Source organism: Ornithorhynchus anatinus, chromosome 21, assembly GCF_004115215.2.
Source record: "Ornithorhynchus anatinus isolate Pmale09 chromosome 21, mOrnAna1.pri.v4, whole genome shotgun sequence".
Lineage (NCBI taxonomy): Eukaryota > Metazoa > Chordata > Mammalia > Monotremata > Ornithorhynchidae > Ornithorhynchus > Ornithorhynchus anatinus.
The window spans coordinates 5,401,882-5,423,126 of NC_041748.1; the positions used below are offsets into that span (position 1 = coordinate 5,401,882).

Here is a 21,245-nt window from a genome sequence, read left to right on the forward strand (position 1 = left end):
GTATAATAATATCGGTATCTGTTGCTATGTGCGGAGCGCCGTTCTGAGCGCCGGGGTAGATACAGGGTCATCAGGTGGTGCCACGTGAGGCTCCCGGTTAACCCCCGTTTTACGGATGAGGCCCAGAGGAGGGAAGCGACTCGCCCACAGTCACCCAGCTGACGGGCGGCAGAGGCGGGAGTCGAACCCGTGACCTCTGACGCCGAAGCCCGGGCCCCCTCCGCTGCGCCGCGCTGCTTCCGTAAACAGATACGTTCCCTGCCCGCGACGAACCGTTGCCCTCCCGAGTTCCCCTCACGGAGTGATAGAGAAGCGGCGTGGCCCAGTGGATAGAGCACGGGCCTCGGAGTCAGAAGACCTGGGTCCTAATCCCGGCCCCGCCGCTCGTCTGCCGTGTGACCTCGGGCGAGTCGGTTCACTTCGCCAGGCCTCAGCGACCTCACGGGTAAAATGGGGATCGAGACCGAGCTCACGTGGGTCGGGGACTGCGTCCGCCCTGATTAGCTTGTGTCTTCTCCAGCGCTCAGTACAGGGGCACGTAGTAAGCGCTTAACAAGTACCCTAAATTAGAAAATAACTTGCCGGGTACCGGCCGGGAGGAGAGAGCACTGGGGTTCTAATTCCGGCTCTTGTCACTCGTCCGCTGTGCGACCTTGGAGAGGTCACTTGACCGTGCCTCAGTTTCCTCACCCGTAAAATAGGGATTAAGACCGCGAGCTCCACGTGGGACAGCCTCATTACCTTGTATCTACCCCAGGGCTTAGAACAGTGCTTGGCACATAGTAAGCGCTTAAAAATACCACAATTATCATCATCGGTGAGCAGCGGGCCAGTGTGGAGCCCGGTCGAGAGCCACTCCGGGGCTTTTTTTTTTTCCTCTGGCGGGGGGGGTGTGGTATTCGTTAAGCACTTCTACTAGGCATCGGACACTGGTCTGGGTCTTCGGGACAGGTACAGCTTAATTTGGCCGGACGCAGTCCGTTCTCAGGGCGATTGGGAGCCGGTGGATCTGGCGGCGGAGCGGGACCCGCCAGAGCGGGGAAGCGGCCCCGCGCCCCGGCCGGCTCTCGGGGAGGCCCTCTCGGCCCCTCCCGGCGCCGGGTTCGGGGAAAAGAGGCCGCGGAAGACAGAGGTTCGGCAGAGCTCCCCCCGGGACCGCAGCTCGGGGCCCGGGCCTCTCCGGGGACCGTGCGCGGCAGATGGGGGCGGGGGCCCCCGCGCCCCCGGGACGCCACAGCCCTCCTTCCGGGGCCGACCGGTCCTCTCCCAGCGCTCCGCCTCACGGCCCTCGGGCTCGCCGGCCCAGCGGCCTTCGGCCGATTCCGGGCCCCGCGGGGGCCGGAGCCGTCCCTCCCGGGGCGGGACCACGGGGGGAGGAGAAGGCCCGAGCCTTCCGGAACGGTCCGTCCGGGGAGCCTCTCCGGGGCCGGGGGGAGGGAGGGAAGAAGGCGGGGAGAGAGGGACGGGGCCGGGAGAAGCGGCCCGCTCACCTCCCCGCCAGCCTCGGAGGCTGGGTCAGAGGCCGGGGAGACGCTCGCCGTCGGGGCCGGTTTGAAGTCGCCGCCCTCGGGGTGGGTCGATGGGGCGGAGGTGCCGGGGAGGACGGCGTCAGGGCCGAGGGGGCGGTGGGAGGCGACGCCGGGGGGCTCGTTCTCCCATTTCCCTGACGGGGCCGCGCCCGTGTCCCCTCAGCCCTCCGGGAGCTGCTGCACGGTCACTCGTTCGTGGGCTGCATGAGTCCGCAGTGGGCGCTGGCCCAGTTCCAGACCAAGCTGTACCTGCTCAACACCACCAAACTCAGGTGAGCCCCGGGCCGGGCCGAGGAGGGCCGGGGGCCGAGCGGTTCGGCCGCCGAGCTGCCGCTTTCCGCGGGGCCGCTCCGCCATCTCACGAAGGCCCCGGGCGGGCGGGCCGGCGTAGGAGGGAGTGGGTGAGAGGCGTTGGCGCGAGGAGGACCCGTCGGTCGGTCGGTTGTATTTATTGAGCACTTCCTGGGCGCCGAGCACCACACTGAGCACTCGGGAGAATTCAGTCTTACGGTGTAGCAGACGAGTTCCCCGCCCACAACGAGCTTACGGTCCAGACGGGGAGACAGACGCGTGCGTCACGGGTGGCTCTGTGGGCGGGGAATGTGTCCGTTTATCGTGATGTTGCAGTCTCCCAAGCGCCTCGTACAGTGCTCCGAACACAGTAAGCTCGCGGTGGATGTATTAATGTTCGTTCAGTCGCGAGTAAATCGATTTCAGGGTCCTCCGCTGCCATGGGGCTTCAAGGTTAGGAGCCCCGGGCGGGGTGGGGGTGGCAGGTGCCTGCCCAAGCCCCAGGGGCCAAAGGCGAATCAGTCCTCACCGCCCCCGGCCCCGAGCCGGGGCACCACGGGCCACGGCTTGGCTCCGGCCCCACAGCCCTTCCCGCCACCGACTCTGAACCGCATCCCCTAGCCGGGTCAGAGTAATCATTTTGGTATTTGTTAGAAGGGCTCGTACCCCGTGCCAAGCCCTGGGGAATTGAATCCCCATTTTAAAGATGAGGAAACGGGGCAGAGCCGGGATCCTGGTGCCTAGGGCCGTATTCCCACCCATCCTCAGCACTCTCGAGTCTACATTTATGCAGTTGTACATCCAAGTGATAATAACGATGATAACCGTTCTAATCGCTCAAGTAGGTTCAAGGCAATCAGGTTTTCCACGTGGGGCTCACGTTCTTCATCCCCATTTGACAGATGAAGTAACTGAGGCACAGAGAGGTGAAGTGGCTTGCCCCCGGTCACCCAGCGGACAGATGGCGGAGCCGGGATCAGAACCCACGTCCTCTGACTCCCAGGCCGGGGCCCTTTCCACCGAGCCACGCCGCTCGTCGTATTTATCCTGAATCCTCGTATCTCATGTCTCCTCCTCCAGTCGTTTGTGTAAGGTCCTTCTGGGCAGGGGACACGTTCCTTTCTTCGCTTCGTACTTCCTCGGAAGCAGCGGGGCCTAGTGGCAAGAGCCCGGGCCCAGAAGTCGGAGGACCCGGGTCCTCATCCCGGCCTGGCCGGTTGTCCGCTGGGTGACCGCGGGCGAGTCGCTTACCGTCTCTGTGCCTCTGTTCCCTCATCTTTAACATGGGGGATTCGGTCTGCCTTCTCCCTCCTTAGACCGTGAGACTGGGGCCGGGTCTGCTCTACCGGATCTGTGCCAGCGCTTAGCCCACTGCTTGTGGCGTACAGTAAGCCCTTAAAAATGCCACTGGCTGGTGGGTGTTCGGGTTGATTACCGGTATCCATTCATTCATTCAGTGGTACTTATTGAGCGCTTACTATGTGCAGAGCACTGTGGCTGTCAGCTGCCGCTTACCACCTTCCCATCGTGGGGCTGCCGGTCCTTTTCCCCCCTTTCCCTCTGCGCCTCCCCCTCTCCCGTCCCCTCCCCTCGGCGCCGTGCTCGTCCGCTCAGTTGTATATATTTTCGTTACCCTCTCTGTTCTGTTGACGAGACGTACATCGCCTCGATTCACCTCGATTCTCTTTATTGCTGTTGTTTCAATGAGATGTTCATCCCCTCGATTCCATTTATTGCTGTCGTTTCTGTCCCTCTCCCCCGATTAGACCGTGAGCCCGTCGGTGGGCAGGGACCGTCTCTATCTGTTGCCGATTGGTCCATTCCAAGCGCTCAGTGCAGCGCTCTGCACATAGTGAGTGCTCGTTAAACACTATTGAACGATTGAATGAACTTCTCCTCCTCCAAAGACAACCACAGAGAGAGGCTAAGCCCAGGATGGCACAGCGGGCCCGTGGCAAAGCCAACCGGGCCCACCAGGCTCAGGGGCTCGGAGCGTCCCCGCCCGCGGGCTCGGCAGGGTAGGGAAAAGACAGCCGGGGCCCGCCGGAGAGAGAGCCTGGGTCTGGGAGGCGGGGACGCCTGGCTTTTGTCCCCGTCCTACTGGGTGGCCTTGGGCCAGTCGCGTAATCTCTCTGGGCCGCAACCCTCTCGTCCGGCAAACGGGGAGAAGGCATCTCCCCCAAGGGGCTCACGCCCCAAATGGGAGGGAGGGGCTTAGGGGCGGTCCGCTTTTCTTTTTCTTCTTCATCAATCAGTCGTATTTATTGAGCGCTTACTGTGTGCTAGGCAGCGTACTAAGCGCCGGGGTAGGTCCACGTTAGGTTGGACACCGTCCCTGTCCCACTCGGGACTCCCAGGCTTGATCCTTATTGTGCAGACGAGGGAACCGAGGCACGGAGGAGTGAAATGACTTGCCCAAGGTCCCACAACAGAGTGGCGGAGCCGGGATTAGAATCCAGGTCCTTCTGACTCCCAGGGCTCTATCCGCTTGGCCGCACTCCTTCCGTCGTTACTCTGCTCGTATCGGATCTCCCCCGGCGCTCAGGATCATCGCGGCTAATAATTCTCATCGTCTTTTACAGCGAAGAGCTGTTCTACCAGATTCTCATCTACGACTTTGCCAACTTCGGAGTTCTGAGGTTGTCGGTGAGTGGGCTTCCCCGGGGGGCATGGGGCGGCGGGGGGGGGGGGTCTCGAGATGCGGGCCAAGATGCATTTTCCAACCCGGCGGCCCAAGCCCCGGCCCGCCGGGGAAGGAAGGAGCGTCGCCGCGGGGGCGGGGCCGGGCGGGGCGGGCCACCAGCCGGCGGCCCTCGGGTAGGAGCGGCGCCGGCTGGGATCTCGGAAGGCACCGAGAACTCAGAGCCCTCCCTTCTTCCTTCCTCCTCTCCTTCCCTTCCTCCCTTCTTCCTTGCCCGTCTCGCTCCGTGGCTCCCCGCCTGCCCCCGTCCCTCCCTCCTGGCCGCCAGGAGCCGGCCCCACTCCACACTCTGGCCATGCTGGCCTTGGACGGCGCGGAAAGCGGCTGGACGGAGGAAGACGGCCCCAAGGAAGGCCTGGCCGACTACATCGTGGAGTTCCTGAAGAAGAAGGCGGAGATGCTGGCGGACTACTTCTCGCTGGAGATCGACGAGGTCTGTCCCGCCGCCCCTCCGCGGGCTCCGTCCGCGGTCGCCTCCCGGCTCGGGACGGTGGCGGGCGGCGCCCGGCGCGCCCGGCGCTGCACGAAGCGCCCAGGCAGGTGCACGATCATCAGGCGGGCTCCCGCCCCCGTCCCCCTTGGGGCTCACGGTCTAAGCGGAAGGGAGAACAGGAATCCCCGTTTTGAGAAGCAGCGGGGCCTAGAGGAAAGAGTACGGGCCCGGGAGTCGGAAGCCCGGGTTCCAGTCCCGGCTCTGCCACTTGCCCGCTCTGTGACCTGGGGCGAGTCGCTTCATTCCTCTGTGCCTCGCTTTACTGTCGGATGGGGATTCGGTACCCGTTCTCCCTCCCGCCTAAGACTGTGAGTCCCCATACGGGACCGGGACTTAGTCTGACCTAGTCGACCGGTACCTACCCCGGCACTTTGAACAGCGTTTGACAACTAGGAAGCGCTTAAAAGGTACCAGAAAACAGACAGACATTTTACCGACGAGGAAACGGCAGCCCGCAGAGGTTCACCAACCTCTCCGGAGTCACCCGGCAGGCAAGCGGCAGAGCGGGGATTAGAACCCAGGCCCTCCAACCGCCGGGCCCTGGGCCTCTCGACGGCTGGTGTCGACCGAGCACGTCCTCCCTGCGGAGCAACTGGACTAGGCCCTCGGGAGAGTAGAATACGAAACCGTCAGCGGAGACGGGGCCACGCTGCTCCTCCGAATTAAACCCAGGTCTCGTTGACAGGAAGGAAACCTGATAGGACTGCCCCTTCTGATCGACAACTACATCCCCCCGCTTGAGGGACTCCCGATGTTCATCCTTCGCTTGGCCACCGAGGTAGGTTCGGGACCTTTCGGCGCTCTCGCTAAATGACCACTGCCTCTCCTCACCTCCCACTTCCTCCAAGAGGCCTTCCCCGATCGCAGCCCTCTTCTTTTCCCCCGTTCCCTCTCCTTACTGCGTCCCCTAGATAGAGCCGCGTCCTTTAAGCAACTAGATAATAATAACGTTGGTATTTGTTAAGCGCTTACCGTGTGCAGAGCACTGTTCTAAGCGCTGGGGGAGATACGGGGTCATCAGGTTGTTCCCCGTGAGGCTCACGGTTAATCCCCATTTTACAGATGAGCTAACGGGCACAGAGAAGTGAAGCGACTCGCCCACGGTCACGCAGCTGACAAGCGGCAGAGCCGGGAGTCGAACCCATGACCTCTGACTCCCAAGCCCGGGCTCTCTCCACCGAGCCACGCTGCTTCCCAAAACCTCGACCACGAGCTAGATACCCCACAGCGCTCACACGTATATCCGTAATTTATCTAAATGCCTGTATCCCCTTCTAGAAGTTACCTGTGGGCGGGGATCACGGCTGTTGCACTGCGCTTTGTACAGCGCTCTGCATAGAGTAAGCGCTCAGTAAACACCACCCTGATTTATTGTTCGGGGTCTCCACCTGCTGCTCTGCGCACCAGACCAGTTTGAATCCCTGAGGACTGGTGAATGGCATTCATTGAATTTATTGAACGCGTACTGCGTGCAGAGCACCGTACCGAGCGCTTGGGGTGGTACCGTATAACGGAGTCAGGAGACACGTTCCCTGCCCACGATGAGCTTACGGTCTTCGGCCTAAATCGGTAGGGCTGTTCGGGCACCCGCCGTTGGCAAAGCAATATACCGAACACTTAGACCAGTTGGATCCAGTTTAGTAGACGCGATCCCTGTGGCTTAGTGGAAAGAGCCCGGGCTTGGGAGTCAGAGGTGGTGGTGGGTTCTAATCCCGGCTCTGGCGCTTATCGGCTTTGTGACCTTGGGCAAATCACTTCACTTCTCTGGGCCTCAGTTCCCTCATCTGTTAAATGGGGATTAAGACCGTGAGCCCCACGTGGGACACTCTGACGGCCCTGTATCCGATTAACCTTAGCCGCTCACGAGGCCGGCGGATCCGCTTCCACACCCGGCCTTGTGGGAGGGGAAGGGGTTCCCCGCTTGCCCCACTTTATTTTTTAAACGGTATTTGTTAAGCGCTTAGTAGGTGCCAGGCACTGCCCTAAGCGCTGGGGTAGATACAAGATGATCGGGTTGGATACCGTCCCTGTCCCATATGGGGCTCACGGTCTTCACCCCCATTTTACGGATGAGGTAACTGAGGCCCAGAGGAGTGAAGTAACTTGCCCAAGGTCACCCAGCGGACGAGTGGCAGAGCTAGGATTAGAACCCAGATCCTTCTGGAGCTGTATCCCCTAGGCCACACTGGTTTTCACGGAACCATCCCCCTAAAACCTTCGAGGCTGCCTTGCCCCGCCATGGCAGTCGGTCAGTCGACGGTGTTTACTGAGCGCTTGTACTGAGCGCTTGGGAGAGGACAGGAGAACAATAAATAAGACACATTCCCTGCCCACAACAGCCCCAGCTCTGCGTCGCGGCCCAGACTGTTCAGAAAACACTCAGCAGGTAGTGCCAGCCGGTGAGCGGCCAGCTGAGTGGCGCCCCGCGAGCCGCAGAACGCCTCCGCCCCCCAACAGTTGGAGAAACGGGGTCCGCCCTGGATCCCTGCTTGGAGCGAGACCCCGGCCAGTTTCCCGAGACGGCTCTCTCTGTTTCGGTGGCCAGGTCAACTGGGATGAAGAAAAGGAGTGTTTCGAGAGCCTCAGTAAAGAATGCGCCATGTTTTACTCCATCAGGAAGCAATACGTCGCGGAGGACCCCACGCCCTCGGACTCTCAGGTACGGCGATTCCAACCCACGCGGGGCCGCCTAAACCTCGGTCTCCCGTCTCTCCCCGGCCACTCTCGCCCCGTGGACGGGCCCGGGGTGATGGGAACGCCAGGGATTTGCCCCTCCTCCCCGGAGAGCTGGGATGAGAGCTGGGATGGGACCTGTAGCGAGCGGAAGCCATTCGGAAGCACTTCAGGCGAGGCGGAAACCACCAGGGACAGAAAAGTGGGCCAAGGGGGTCAGTCGTCGTACTCTCCCCAACACTTGGTACGGTGCTGTCGCACACAGTAAGCGCTCAATAAATACGACCGACGTTGAGCAGCGCGGCGGCTAGATGGATTCTGGGGGGTGTTCCCGGGAGACCGATCTCTCGCTATTCGGTCAGCTCTTCACCAGAACTTTCCAACCGGCCTAGGGCTCTCCGGGTGAGGGACTTAACCCTCTTGCCTGAGCTCTGCCGGGGGTTTCTCCCGCAGCTGGTTTTCTCTGCCCCTTCCTGAGGCGCCCGGTCGGAGGTTGTCCAAAGGGAGAGAGTTAAACGCCGATGCCCGGGGCCGCGTCTTCCGGGCGGCCTCCGGAGCCGGTCAGAAGCGGATAGGCTCCTCCCCGGCCGGCCTCGGGACTGCCCCAGAGGAAGTAGTAGTTCAGAGGGACTCGGCTGGGGTGGTGACGGCCCCGGAGCGTCCCCGTCTCCCCGAGCCTCCCGGCTTCCCAGCCGGCACCCAACGGGGATTGCGCTTTCTTGGAAATAAACGGCTGGTTTCTCGAGGGCCGGCCCAGCTCCCCCGGTCACGTCTGCTCCGGCTCCGGCTTGGCAGTTCTCGCTGAGGCCCCAAGGCGGGAAGTCGGAGGCCCCAGAGCGGCCTCGGTCTCCCCGGCGCCAATCCTTGCCCCGGCCCTTCCTGGGGGCCCCCGGGGAGAACGGGCACGGGGAGGTGTTGAAAAGTTGGCGCGTCTGTTCCAGGGTGAGATGCCCGGCTCCTCCCCGGTGTCGTGGAAGTGGACGGTGGAGCACGTCATCTACAAGGCCTTCAGGTCCCACGTCCTTCCCCCTAAACACCTCACTGAGGACGGCACCATCCTCCAGCTGGCCAATCTTCCAGATCTGTACAAAGTCTTCGAGCGGTGCTGAGGCCTCGCCTCGGGGCGGACCGGACCGTGGCCCCGGGGGGGCCCCCCGGGCAGCCCCAGCCGGACGAGGGGACGCGCTGAAGTACGGGCGGACTTCCGTCGGAGGGAATAAAGCGGCCGGGAGATGTCGCCTTTCCCGCCGGGGGTCGCCTCCGTTCTCGGAGAGTCGGGTTTTTACCGGTTTTTTTTTTTCCTCTGTGGGACCGCGAGGAGAGTTCGAGGCCTCTGGGTGGCCACTCCCAGCTTACAAGGCCGAGAGCTCGTTGTGAGAGAAGGCGAAATTAAAGAAGTGTGTTCTCCTCACCGTCCCGCCGGATCGCTCTACCTTCGAAGGGCCCCCGAGCCGACGCGGAGTCGGCCCGCCGGAGTCCGAACGAGTCAGCCGGGCACTGAGTGAGGAAAGTGGCCGTCTGGGCGACCCCGGTGGCACCTTCAGATCGGAGGGCGGGGAGAAGCAGCGGAAGTGAGAAGTCCCTTCACGGTAGTCTTTGGTTTGCTGAATCGAGCGGCAGGGCGAGACGTGGGTGGATGCAGGGCGGACAGAGTTTTTGCGAAGGGAAGAGACCACAGGCCCGCCCAAGTCCGGGTCGGTAGCGGATGGGGCGGTTAGAAGGAAGGGATCGTCGTTCTCCCGACCAAGTCCCGGAGCGGACGAGCGTGTGCTCCAGACTGCCCCCTTGAAGCGCAGCCGGGGTCTCTGGTGGCCGTGTTCCTTTCTCCCTCTCCCCGGCACCTTCCTCCAGCTCTCAGCTGCCTTCCCTGTTGGAGGACGAAAAGAAGGAAGAGAGGGGCAGCGGCGAAGAGGGGTCTCCGCACCCTCACCGCACCCTCCGCACGCCCGTGGCACGGCGGGAGATGGCTCCCAGGGCTGTCAGCGCTCTGCCGCGCGAGGTAGAGGAGGTCCCGGATTTCTGCCGCGGGGGTTCCCGGGTTGGCATCCCCATCTCCTTCTTCAACCGGCCGAGGCCCGGGTGTCCGATCCCATACGGTGTCCCAGACTCTCCCCGGCCGCCGCCATTCGGCGGCTCCCGCCTCTCCATCCGGTCCTCCGTCACCCCTGTGGGTCGGTGGGCCGGCAGCGCCGGGCTCGCCCTTCCGCTCCCTCCGTTTAGGCAGCTCCACCCAACGGTCCCCCGCATTGCTTTCCCTCTCGGTTCTGGGGGCCCGAGGCCGGCAAGGGGGTGCCGAGAGCCGCGCGCGTCTCCGCGTTGCCCCGTTTCACGGGGAAAGACGGCGTATCCGGGGACCTCGGGAGTGGGCTGTCTGGATCCCATCGGGGCCGTTTCTGATTTCCCACAGATCCCGTCAGTCCCCCTTCTCCCCTCGTCCCTACCCCCAAGTTGGGTCACCGGGTGATTTTTACATTAGCTGTTCTAATTCAGGCAAAGAATAAGATGGTGGGGGGCGATGTATACCTCCCGGCTGTTTTCTTCCCCTTGATGCGGGAATCTCTGAAACCTCTGAGTTTCTTTCAAACCTCCGAGGGGGACCCGGCCTTCTTCCCGTACAGACAGTTGGGGTGACTTTTAACAGTGCCAGACGGAAACAGATTTTACAAAAAAAGGTCGGAGGGAATCTTTCGATCCAAGGAATTGCACTAATACCCGTCGGTGGTCAATAAAGTGTCCATTTAATAGACTCCGCAGTCAGATTCCCCTTACACCCTCTGGCCCGTCTTGGGCTTCTCCCAGATGTAAGCAGCAGAATACGCTCGTACAGTGAGAGCAACAACCCAGCCTCGTACTCTCCCACTAAGAGTAGCGGGCCCGTCACTTTCCCCGACCACATCATCCGGAACCTCCTCGATATGCCGTCACCCATGCAACAGAGCAAGTTTTATATACAGTCCCTCTTTGTTTTTTCAACGTTTTCTTATATAAATTTAAATATTTTACAAAAAAAAAAAAAAGATGCATCTCCTCCAAACCTATAAAGTTGAGTGAACAGAGACACCCTCCTCCAACCCATCTCCTCCTGACGTTAGAAGCGTTACCGGCTTCCCAAAGTTAAGGTGTCTGTAACAACCGGAGTTCCAGATTGCACCACGGGGAAGGCACTTGTGCTGTGTGATGTCTCCGGAGAGTTAGCGTTGGCGGTGGATCTTCTTTCTGGACCGCAGGAAGTTCGTCTTCATGTGTCCAGAGTCATTCAAGCAGCTTGGGGGGGGGGTCGGGGGAGGGGGAGGGAGGTGTGAACCAACCGGGGGTGGGGGGGGAGTTGGGTAGGAAAAGAAACCCCAAAAGTGAGTAAACTTTGATTCTAAAAACTGGGGGGGGGGGGGGGGGGGCAGTGGGAAATCATACGTACAGCACTGACCAGTTCTTTAAAATCGAATCAAACTGCTAAAGAAAAACCAATGATCGCGTTCACCGAAATTCATTCGCTCATAAATTATAAAAAGGAGGCTCCCCGCCCTGGTACCGAGAGGCTCGGCCCTCCAACGGAACGGGGGCCGCGGGGAGAGTCCGGATTAAAAAGAGGCTTGGGAGCCGGGCGCGGTTCTCGCCCGCCCCCTTCCCCTCTCCCCACCGCGCCCTACTGCTGAGCCAGCAGGGCCGTGCGGTTGGCCTTCATCTTCTCCAAGCGTTTGACTAGATGGCTGTTGGTCATCTCCATCTCCTCCATCTTGTCCAGGGCCGTCCGCAGCTGCGGGAGGGAGACACGGACGACAGTCAGTCCGTCGCCGGTGCCGCGGAGCGCCGGCTGCGGGCGGGGGCCGGACTGAGCTCGCGGGAGAGCACCGGTCAGGAGAGGGGCGGACGTGTCTCCTGCCGTCTGGGAGGACCCCCGGGGGGGGGGGGGGGAGACCCGAGGAGGCCGCGCTCCCGGGGCAGGCATCCCTCCTCCATCTTTCACTCAGTGGTTTACGATCCCGGCTCTGTCACTCGTTTACTGGGTGACCTTGGGCGAGTCACCTCTCTGGCCCTCAGTTCCCTTATCTGGAAAATAGGGATTAAGCCTGCGAGCCCCAGGTGGGAGAGAGACTGGTTCCAACCCTGATTAGTCTGAAGCGACGCCAGCGCTTTAAGCACGAAACAAATACCGTTAAAGCCGGGGGCGGCGGTGGGCTTCTTCCCGGGTTTGGGTCAGTTGTCACGTGTCTTCCTCCAGCTATAGAGGTGCCTTGTCCGTAACCTGGCCAGGGTTGGGCAGTTCTTTCAGCAGGACCGGTAGGCCCAATGCGGGGGGACTTAGTACAGAGTAGCCACCACCTCCCATTGCGGTGCTGTGGGGCGAGCGGGGGCTCATTCATTCATTCATTCATTCCCTCGCTCGTATTTATTGAGCGCTTATTGCGTGTGGAGCTCACAAGCACTGGGGAGAGTACAGCAGAACAGTGAAACCGACATATTCCCTGCCCACAACAAGCTTAAAGTCTAAAGTTGTTGACTGAATCCACGCGGAGCTCCGGGGCCGTAAGGTCGGCCTGGTTTCAGAGGGGCGATTCATTCGTTCAGTCGTATTCATTGAGCGCTTACTGTGTGCGGAGCACTGTACCAAGCTCTTACTGGCCAGGGCGAGCCCCCCCGGGGGAGGCTGGGTCCTCATTTCAGGCCCCCGACGGATTCGCGTAGTCTAAATACAGGCCGACAGGGCCGAGAGTTGTTCTGTCTTTGTTTTATGGTATCTGTTAAGCGCTTATACGCTTACTGTTGTAAGCACTGGGGTAGATGTAAGCCGATCGGATTGGACACAGTCCCTGTTCCACATGGGACTCCCAGTCTTAATCCCCACTGTACAGATGAGGGAACCGAGGCACAGAGAAGCAAAGTGACTTGCCCGAGGTCCCTCAACCGACAAGGGACGGAGCCGGGACTAGAACCTGAGTCCTTCTGCCTCCCAGGCCCGCGGCTCAATCCGCTAGGCCGCGCCGCTTCTCTGGTGCAACAGGTTGTGCTGGGCCCGGGCTCTCATTTCAGGGGAGGCGAGGAGCCCCTGAGGGTCTAAATGCAGCCTGACGGGGCAGAGAGGTGTTTGTTTGTTATATGGTCCCCGTTAAGTGCTTACTCTGTGCCAGGCACTGTACTAAGCGCTGGGGTAGCTACAAGCTAATCAGGTTGGACGCAGTCCATGACCCGCTTGGGGCTCACAGTCTTAATCCCCCCCCCCCCCCCCGCTTTTATGGATGGGTCCCTGAGGCTCAGAGAGGTGAAGTGACTTGCCCAAGGTCACCCAAGCCAACAGGTGGCAGAGCTGGGATTAGAACCCAAGGCCTGACTTCCAGGGCCACGCTTCCTCCACTGGACTTGGGCCTCTCCAGAAATATATCTAGAAGATAAGCTGAATGGCTTTTGAATGGCTGCTCATTCTAGCTGAGCTAGCGAGCCAGTCTTTAAAACGAGGGCGCATTCAACCTCACGTTCTACTGAGAGGAGGTTTCCAAGCCACCGAACAGAGCCCTGCGCTGCTCTCTAGCCCCTAAGGAGGCTCACCGGAACGGGTCCCGGGTTCCCCCGGGGCTGGGGGTGGAGATGAGGGGGCCGCGGCCCGTATCCTAGACCACCCCCCGGCCTCCCGGCCATCCTGGGGCCGAGGGGACTCGGAGGAACGGTCTTGATGTCTTAGTTTCCTTTTCGCTCCTCTCCGGGGGGCCCGGCCCGACCCTCGGCTCTGGGAATCGGGTCAGGGCTAGGACTGGGCACTGCCCGCCGGCTCCCGGATTCCAGTTGGAGCGGGCCAGCGGAACCCGTGCCCACCGGCGGAGTCGGGCCCGTCTGCGTGCCCGGCCTCCCGGTCGGCCCGGCAGAACCAGGGCCGCGGGGGAGAGCGGCAGGGCCGGGGCTCCTCTTTCACGCCTACGCCGAACACGTGCTCCGACGGGGAGACCACCCCACCCCTCCGCCCCGCCGGGACAGCGGGCCGGGCCCGGCAGGTTGGGTCCGCCTCACCTCCCGCTGAAGTTTTCTCTTTTCGGCTTTGAGTTCGTCCTCCACCTTCTCTGCGTTCTCCGCCGCGGTTTTGTATCGGGTCACCTGGCCTTCGAGCCTGCCGATCTGAGCGAGAGTCCCAGTCAGTTCCCCCGCCTCGGCCCCTCACGGCCCGCTGATGCCCGGGAGGGGGACGGACAGACAGAGATAAAGAGCCATCTCCTAAACCTCCAACTCCACATCGGCCAATCGGTGGTATTCATTGAGCACCACGGTGCTCTCACCTTTGGGAGAGTCCAATGCTACATCCCCCAAGGCAGCGGGCCTTCTGTTTCCCGGGCTCTCTCGGAGCCGGGCCGCTATCGACAGACCCAGAGCGGTCGGTCCGCGACCGTCCCGGGGGAGAATCGCGGCCGCGGACCGGCATCCCGAGCCCAGGCCGGGCCCCGGGCCGGCGTGTCCGATCGCGGTCTTCGGGTGCCAAGGCGACCACGGGCGAGAGAAATGGCTCTCGCTCGATTCAGAATTTCCCGCGGCAAACTCTGTCCCAGGGAACCTCTGTCACCACGCCTGCCAGCCAAAACGACAGAACGCGAATCCAGAAGGTTCTTTTGGGGAGGAGAACGATAGTCGTGATAATAGTAAATAACTGTGGGTATTCGTTAAGCGCTCACAATGTGCCAGGCACTGGACTGGGCGCCGGGGTGGATACGAGCAAATCGGGTCGGATGCAGGAGAGCGGTAGACCCTCGCGAAGCCAACAGCGTTCTCGAGCAGATGTCCCGTTTCCAACGGGCCTACTTTATCCGGCCCTCCACACCCTCCACCTCCGGGACATAACCGTTGACGCGCGTGCTCTCCAGGCGATTCAATTATCCGCTAACAGGTAGCAGAGGCACTTACATTTTGCTCCATGGTAGTTATTTCCTGTTCCGCTTTAGAGAGCTTGAACTTGTATTCGCTAATTTGTCGGTTGGCATCTCCTGGAATACAAGGCGACTGTGAGCCGGGGTTCGGTTCTGAAGGCGGGAGTCACCCGAGGGGACCGTCAGGAAGTCAGCGCATCTCATCTAGCGGGTGACTGTAAGCGACGACGACGATGGTATCCGTCAAGCGCTTACTATGCGTCAACCACCGCCCTCAGCTCCGGGATAGAGAGAAGCTAATCAGGTTGGGTTCTCTATATGCAAATGCCAAAGGGTCCTCGTGTTCCCCCGAGGTCAAAATGCTACGAAACTACTCCCCTTCTTCAAGAGGTCACCTCTGGGTGAGGAGGAGAGTTCAACAAAACTTGTTTCGTTCTGTTTTGCTGTCTGTCTCCCCCGTTCAGACTGCGAGCCCGTTATTGGGCAGGGATTGCCTCTCTCTGTTGCCGAACTGTACATTCCGAGCGCTTAGTACAGGGCTCTGCACATAGCGTTCAATAAATACGACCGAATGAGGGAATGAAATCTACAAGGGCAGAAAAACATCCTCCAAGGAGAGAAAGCGTCCAGGACAGCCACTTTCAAAGGGCCAGACAGCACAGACGCTGGCTCTCTCAGGAGCCCTGTCCTGGCGCCGGTGTTTAAGGAAGAAGAATCCCTCGGGAAAGCGAGGCCCGGGGGGAGAGGAGGCAGGCGAGAAGCAGATCCAAATGAGGAGGTGTCAGAGGGAGAATGTTTCGGCGTCCGGCCCCGGTGCCGGTAGGGGGATGAGGGCCTTGGGCGCCTCAGTCAGTCAGTTGTATTTACTGAGCGCTTATTGTGTGCCCCGTACTATACTAAGCACCCGGGAGCCCTCCACCAACCCCCCCCCAGCCCCGCTCAACCCCGGATGGGCCGGGCTTACTTTGCATTTCAATGAACTGCAGGTCCGACCCGTTCTCCAGCCCCCCTAAGATGCCGGCCGAGCCGTCGTCGTTCTTCGCGTACTTCTGTCGCTCCTCTTCCAGCTGCAGCTTCAGTTTTTTTATCTGAAATCGAGATCACATTGCTGAGAATCGGCTTCCGCGAGGCAGCTTGAGATCCTTCCGCCGGTTGCCCCCTTTCTGCAATATTCCGGGGTCAAGAAAAGGGGGGGCGGTGGCGGTGAGAGGAGGAGAGGGGCGTCGACGCGGCCACGTCTTTTAAATCAGCCGCGGGAGGTTTGTGCAGCCTGCCAAGATAGGATTTAAAGGAGCTTCCCTGAATTTCCCTCTCCATGGACTTTCAGGAGGAGAATGGGACACGTTTAGGGGCAAACAAACAAACACGGGGTAATCAAATGCAGAATTTCTAAGACACCTAAGTGCAGAAGCGGGACGGGCGGGGTGGGTTGGGGGAGCCAGAGAAGGACAACGAAAGCCGCGGGGAGAGACGGGTGCTGAAATCAGGAGCAAGTGGCTCCAGAATTCCCAATTTTAACACGCTTTCTAGGTTCTAATACGTCGCCGGCACAGTTCCGATACCATTTCTCTGCCGGCCTTCGAGCCTCTCGGTGAAAAACCCGGGGCCCTGTTTTCCTTTACGGTGTTTGATAAGCGCTTACTATACGTCAGGCACGGCATTAAGCGCTGGGGTGGATACGAGCTAATCAGATTGGACACAACCTGATCAGCCAGATGAGGTCACTGGGACCCAGAGCAGCGCAGTGACTTGCCCCCGGTCAGGCAGCAGAAAAAGGGCGGAGAAGGTCCTCACCTGGCACAGCAGCTCCTCCTTTTCTCCGGCGAGTTTCCGTAGCCTTACATCTAAGACAGACAAAAGGCGGTCCCGTCAGAGGGCAGGAAGATTTCAACGGGATGTCCCAGCTGCCGGCAGCATCCAAACCACCCCCGCCACCCGCCCTAAGGAGAATCATCTTTCTCCGACGCATCGCCACCAATTAGCCGATGACCTCGTTAATCCGCGGTTCCTTGGAGAAACATGCATTATCTTGCAAAGAACACGCATTTCTGACTGTTTTTAATGATACCTGTTATGCACTTATGTGTTATGTGCGCTTATGTTATATGTTATGTTACGTTATGTGTCAGGCGCTGAATTAAAGCCTGGGGTGCATACAAGGTAATCAGGTTGGGCACAGACAGGGGGCTTCCACTCTTAATCCCCATTTGAAGGATGAGGTCACTGAGGCCCAGAGAAGTGAAGTGACTTGCTCAGGATCACACAGCAGCCAAGTGGCAGAGCCGCAATTAGAACCCAGGTCCTTCTGACTCCTAGGCCCGCGCTCGATCCGCTAGGCCAAGCTGCTTCCCTCAGGTTGCATCTGTTTTCTGCTCTCCAAAATGGGGATGAGAAACCTGGTCTTGATCCCCGTTTTACAGATGAGGTCACCGAGGCCCAGGAAGATGACCGGCCCAAGGTCACATCTCACGGAAGGCAACTGGCGGAGCCGTGAAATTGTACTCTCCCAAGCGCCTAATACAGTGCTTTGCACACAGTAAGCGCTCAGTAAATACCACTGATTGATTCTGGCCAAAAGCCCAGGTGAAATGCCCGGGGGCTGGTGTTCCTTTGGGCCTGGCCCTGGTGTGTCAGCTGTGTCAGCGCTCTGAAAGGATCCTAAGGGGAATGAATTACAATCCCACGGGGAATGAACCGCAAAGCCATTTTCACTCCGGACGGAGGGAAGAGGAGAGCGGAGCGAAGCACTCCCCGGCTGGCTGGTGGCTAGGTACCGGGTGAGCGCCCGAAGCGAGCCGCACCAACGCCGTCGGCCCGAGCCGGCCCTCACGGTGCTCGTCTCCCCGCCCCTTCCCACCCGTCTTTCCGGTCTCTCCAGTTAGCCCGCCTCTGCCTCTCTTCCCCCGGTGGGACCGAAGAGGGCCCAAGCCCGCAGCTCTCGCCGGGGTTCACGTGTTCGTCCGCGGGGCGAGGAGGGACTGGAGCGGGAGGCTGGATGTGGTTCAGCCACTGAGCGTGGGTGCCACAGGGGACGAGTGCCGGGGAAGGGCCGTAGCCACCATCGCTGGACGGTCCTACTGGCCTGACACAAACCAAAGCGCAGGAGAAAAGCGGGGGGTGAACACGTGCACGCTTACACACGCGACCCCCGCCGCCCACCCAGCGGGGAGGCTCGACAGATTGCATTCATCTAATTGTATTTATCGAGCGCTTACCGTGCGCAGAGCACTGTACTAAGCACTTGGGAGAGGACAGTGCAACAATAAACAGGCACATCCCTTGCCCACGAGAGCTAGACGGCATCCGTCTTCCCCGTTTCTGGAAAGTTGATACGGAAACAAGAAAGGGTATGGGGACACCCAGAAGACTTAGAGAAGCAGCGTGGCTCAGTGGAAAGAGCCCGGGCTTGGGAGTCAGAGGTCATGGGTTCGAATCCCGGCTCCGCCACGTGTCAGCTGTGTGACTGTGGGCGAGTCACTTGACTTCTCCGTGCCTCAGTTCCCCCATCTGTAAAATGGGGATTAACTGTGAGCCTCACGTGGGACGACCTGATTCCCCTGTATCTACCCCAGCGCTTAGAACGGTGCTCGGCACATAGTAAGCGCTTAACAAATACCAACATTATTATCAAGACTCCTGCCCAATTTACTGTCCTCTCCTAAGCACTCAGTACACTGCTCTGCATCCACACCACTGGTTGTGTACTGGCCCAGCAGAAAACCAACCCCAGTATAGGCAATGGAGAATATCTGCCCGCACACGCACACGTGCCCTTCGGCGGGGCAGCTCCACCACCGCATTCACCTTCCCTCTTCCGCAAAGTTTACATGGAAACGAGAGAGGCTGGTGAGGACACCCAGAACAATCCCACCCAATTTATTGCACTCTCCTAATCGCTCACTACGGTGCTCTGCGCACAGTAAGGGCCCAATAATAATAATTATGGCATTTGTTAAGCGCTTCCTGTGTGCCGGGCTCTGTACTAAACCCCGGGGTGGATACAAGCAAATCGGGTTGGATACAGTCCCTGTCCCACATGGGGCTCCCAGTCTCGATCCCCGTTTTACGGATGCGAAAACTGAGGCCTAGAGCCACGCCCGCTCTCCCCAAGAAGGGTCTCCCGGCCCGGTGGAGCACGGCCCGATGGGTTCGGGTGGGCTTCGGCCCCTGCCTCCCGGAGAGGAGCAGCCAGTGCTCTGAATCACTCTCGCTCCTCTTCTCTCCCCTCTTTAGAAGCCCAAGGCTTCTCCTCTCCTCAAGGGAGGGCCAGTGCCTGGGTGATCGGCCAAAAACCAAGAAAGGAGATACCAGTCCATCAGTCAATGGTATTTATTGGTCGTTTCCTACACGCAAACGATCCATCGATGGTATTTATTGAGCGCTTAATGTGCTCAGAGCACTCGCTTGGGAGAGTACCACAGAATTGGCAGACATGTTCCCTGCCCATAACGAGTTACAGTTTAGAGGAGAGTCCCGTACCAAGCGCTCGGGCAAGTACGTTGCAACAGAATTAGCAGTCGCTCCCCGTCGGTAACGAGCTAACCGTAGCGGGGAAGATAGACACGACTAGGAATAAGTAATCGATAATGTAGAATTTAAAGACACGGACGTAAGTGCTACCGGAGGGGTCACCCCGACCGGAGTCGCCTCCCCGTCGGGGACCGCGGTCAGACTACAGAGCGGCCTCGGGCTCACCTCCCAACCGGGCTCGCCACCCGGACCCGCTCCCCCGAGTCAAATCGATCACTCGATCCATCAGTCAGCCGTATCTGTCGAGAGCCTACTAGGCGCGGAGCACCGCGCTAAGCGGGCTAACCCCGTTCCACCGTCCGCTCCCGAGCGCTCGGCAGTACGGTGCTCGGCACCCAGTAAGCGCTCAGGAGATACCACGGATCGGGTGGTAGGTGGGTCCGACACGACGAGACAGGGCGGGTGGCCCCGTTCCCCACCTCGGTGTCGGGGGACGGTGGGGTGACGGGGAGGGGGTGGTCAGCCCGGAGGCCCGGGGGAGCTTGCGATCCGAGCACTCACCGAGCGGCCCATCCCCCGCCGCCTCCAACACGTGCGCCGCTTCCTGAGACGGCACCGCGACGGCCCCGACGCCGGGCTCGGGGTTGACGTCCCCGTTGGGCGTGCCGTCGGGGACGATCGCTAACCCGTGTTTCTGAAAGGAGGAAAGAAAAAAAAAAAAAACCAATCGATCCATCGACAGATCACCGCTTCCAGGAAACGGGAGAGGAAGAATGCGTGGGATTCTGCCGGCGGGGGCTCTTCCCGGGGAGGGGACGGGGCGGGAAGCATCCGGACGGGAGACGCCGGCCGAGGGCGCGGGACCCCCAGTCCCCGTCCGCCCGCCTGGATCGAGCGCCGCCCTTCGCCGCCCGCGGCCCTCCGGGCGAGGCGGGGCCGGCGTCGAGCGGCCGGAGGGACTGGGGGCCGAGGCTGACCTACCTGGTCCGTCTCCATCGTCCGCTTCAGGCCGGCCACCTCCTCTCTGAGCTCATCGCGCTCCTTCCTAAGGCAGTCCCAGTACTCTCTCTGCCTCTCTAGGGCCTGGCCCAGGCGAGGGGTGAAGCGGAAGAGAACGGCACAGAAAAAGAGCACGTGACAGGAAGCCCGGGAAGAAAGGCGGCGAGAGGTAGGCCGCGGAAGCGGGGGGGCGCGTGCTGGGGGAGGAGGCCCGGGGGGAGCGAGCGGAACTCTAAAGGCGTAGCCAGGCGTCGCGGATTCGAGGCGCGGAGAAAGAGATCTTTCAAGAAGAACGGCCTCTCACGCGGGAGTCGGCCACGAGCACGCTCTCCTTCCACAAGCCAATTTAGAGGGGAAGTGGGTTAGGGCGGACAGAGGGGACCCCGCTCTTCCGACCACAATCCCCGAGCGAGGGCTTCGGTCAGCTCGGACGTGGGCGGTGAGCCTTTATAGGAAGGTGTCCTTTTTCTTTTTTGAAATGGTATTTAATAATAATAATAATGATAATAATCACGGTACGTGTTAAGCGCTTACCGTGTGCCAGGCACTGTACTGAGCGCTGGGGGAGAGAGAAGGTAATCGGGTTGGACACAGCCCCTGTCCCATATGGGGTTAAGAGTCTTAATCCCCGCTGTACAAGTGGAGGAACCGAGGCACAGAGAAGCGAAGTGACTTGCCCAGGGTCACACGGCAGACAGGTGGCGGAGCTGGGGTCGGGACGTAGGTCCTCGGATTCCCAGGCCCACGCTCCCTCCGTGAGGTCACGCTGCTGTTCTCGTGTGGCGCTGCGGCCGCATTTTCACAAGCCCAAGACTTATTATTATTATTATTATTTATAATGATAACGGTGGTATTTGTTAAGCGTTTACCGTGTGCCTTGCACTGTACTAAGCGCTGGAGCAGGTACAAAATAATCAGGCCCCCGCTTGGGGCTGTCGGTCTTAAATTAGGAGAGGGATCGGGCACTGAGCCCCCATTTTCCAGATGAGGGAACTGAGACCCGGAGAAGTGAAGCGACTTGCCCAGGGCTGATCAGTGGCGGAGCCGGGATTGGAACCCAGGTCCTCTGACTCCCTGGGCCCGAGCTCTTTCCACTGGGCCACGTTGCTTCTCGGGGGGAGGACGGGCATTTCTCTTGCCGACCGACCGGTCCCTTGGCTGACCGCTTGCCCGGCTCGGGGCCGGGAAGGAGGAGCTCCTCAGCGGTCAGCCGAGCCCAAGCTGGCTGACTTCGCGGTGGGTACGCA

The 21,245-nt window shown here is 60.4% G+C and overlaps 2 protein-coding genes across 19 annotated transcripts in view; one reads left to right on the plus strand and one right to left on the minus strand.

The window, feature by feature from the left end:
* Nucleotides 1-9,103, plus strand: part of MLH1 (mutL homolog 1) — a 41,064-nt gene extending 31,961 nt beyond the window's left edge. For 5 of the 6 annotated variants that reach the window (XM_029048979.1, XM_029048980.2, XM_029048981.2 and 2 more), the window contains 6 exons: nt 1,693-1,801; nt 4,403-4,466; nt 4,790-4,954; nt 5,700-5,792; nt 7,560-7,673; nt 8,629-9,103. In XM_029048979.1, coding sequence (XP_028904812.1) covers nt 1,693-1,801; nt 4,403-4,466; nt 4,790-4,954; nt 5,700-5,792; nt 7,560-7,673; nt 8,629-8,796 — 713 coding nt within the window. In that variant the 3' untranslated portion in view covers nt 8,797-9,103. Of the gene's footprint in view, nt 1-1,692; nt 1,802-4,402; nt 4,467-4,789; nt 4,955-5,699; nt 5,793-6,076; nt 6,117-7,559; nt 7,674-8,628 lie in introns of those variants that run through there. The other variant, XM_029048983.1, reaches the window with a different exon arrangement.
* Nucleotides 9,104-11,155: 2,052 nt separating this feature from the next.
* Nucleotides 11,156-21,245, minus strand: part of LRRFIP2 (LRR binding FLII interacting protein 2) — a 97,737-nt gene continuing 87,647 nt past the window's right edge. For 10 of the 13 annotated variants that reach the window (XM_039915034.1, XM_029048987.1, XM_029048992.1 and 7 more), the window contains 7 exons: nt 19,981-20,082; nt 19,561-19,693; nt 16,324-16,373; nt 15,494-15,617; nt 14,567-14,646; nt 13,685-13,789; nt 11,156-11,441 (listed from right to left, as the gene is read on the minus strand). In XM_039915034.1, coding sequence (XP_039770968.1) covers nt 11,331-11,441; nt 13,685-13,789; nt 14,567-14,646; nt 15,494-15,617; nt 16,324-16,373; nt 19,561-19,693; nt 19,981-20,082 — 705 coding nt within the window. In that variant the 3' untranslated portion in view covers nt 11,156-11,330. The remainder of the gene's footprint in view (nt 11,442-13,684; nt 13,790-14,566; nt 14,647-15,493; nt 15,618-16,323; nt 16,374-19,560; nt 19,694-19,980; nt 20,083-21,245) is intronic. The other 3 variants (XM_039915035.1, XM_003430946.3, XM_003430947.3) reach the window with 1 other exon arrangement.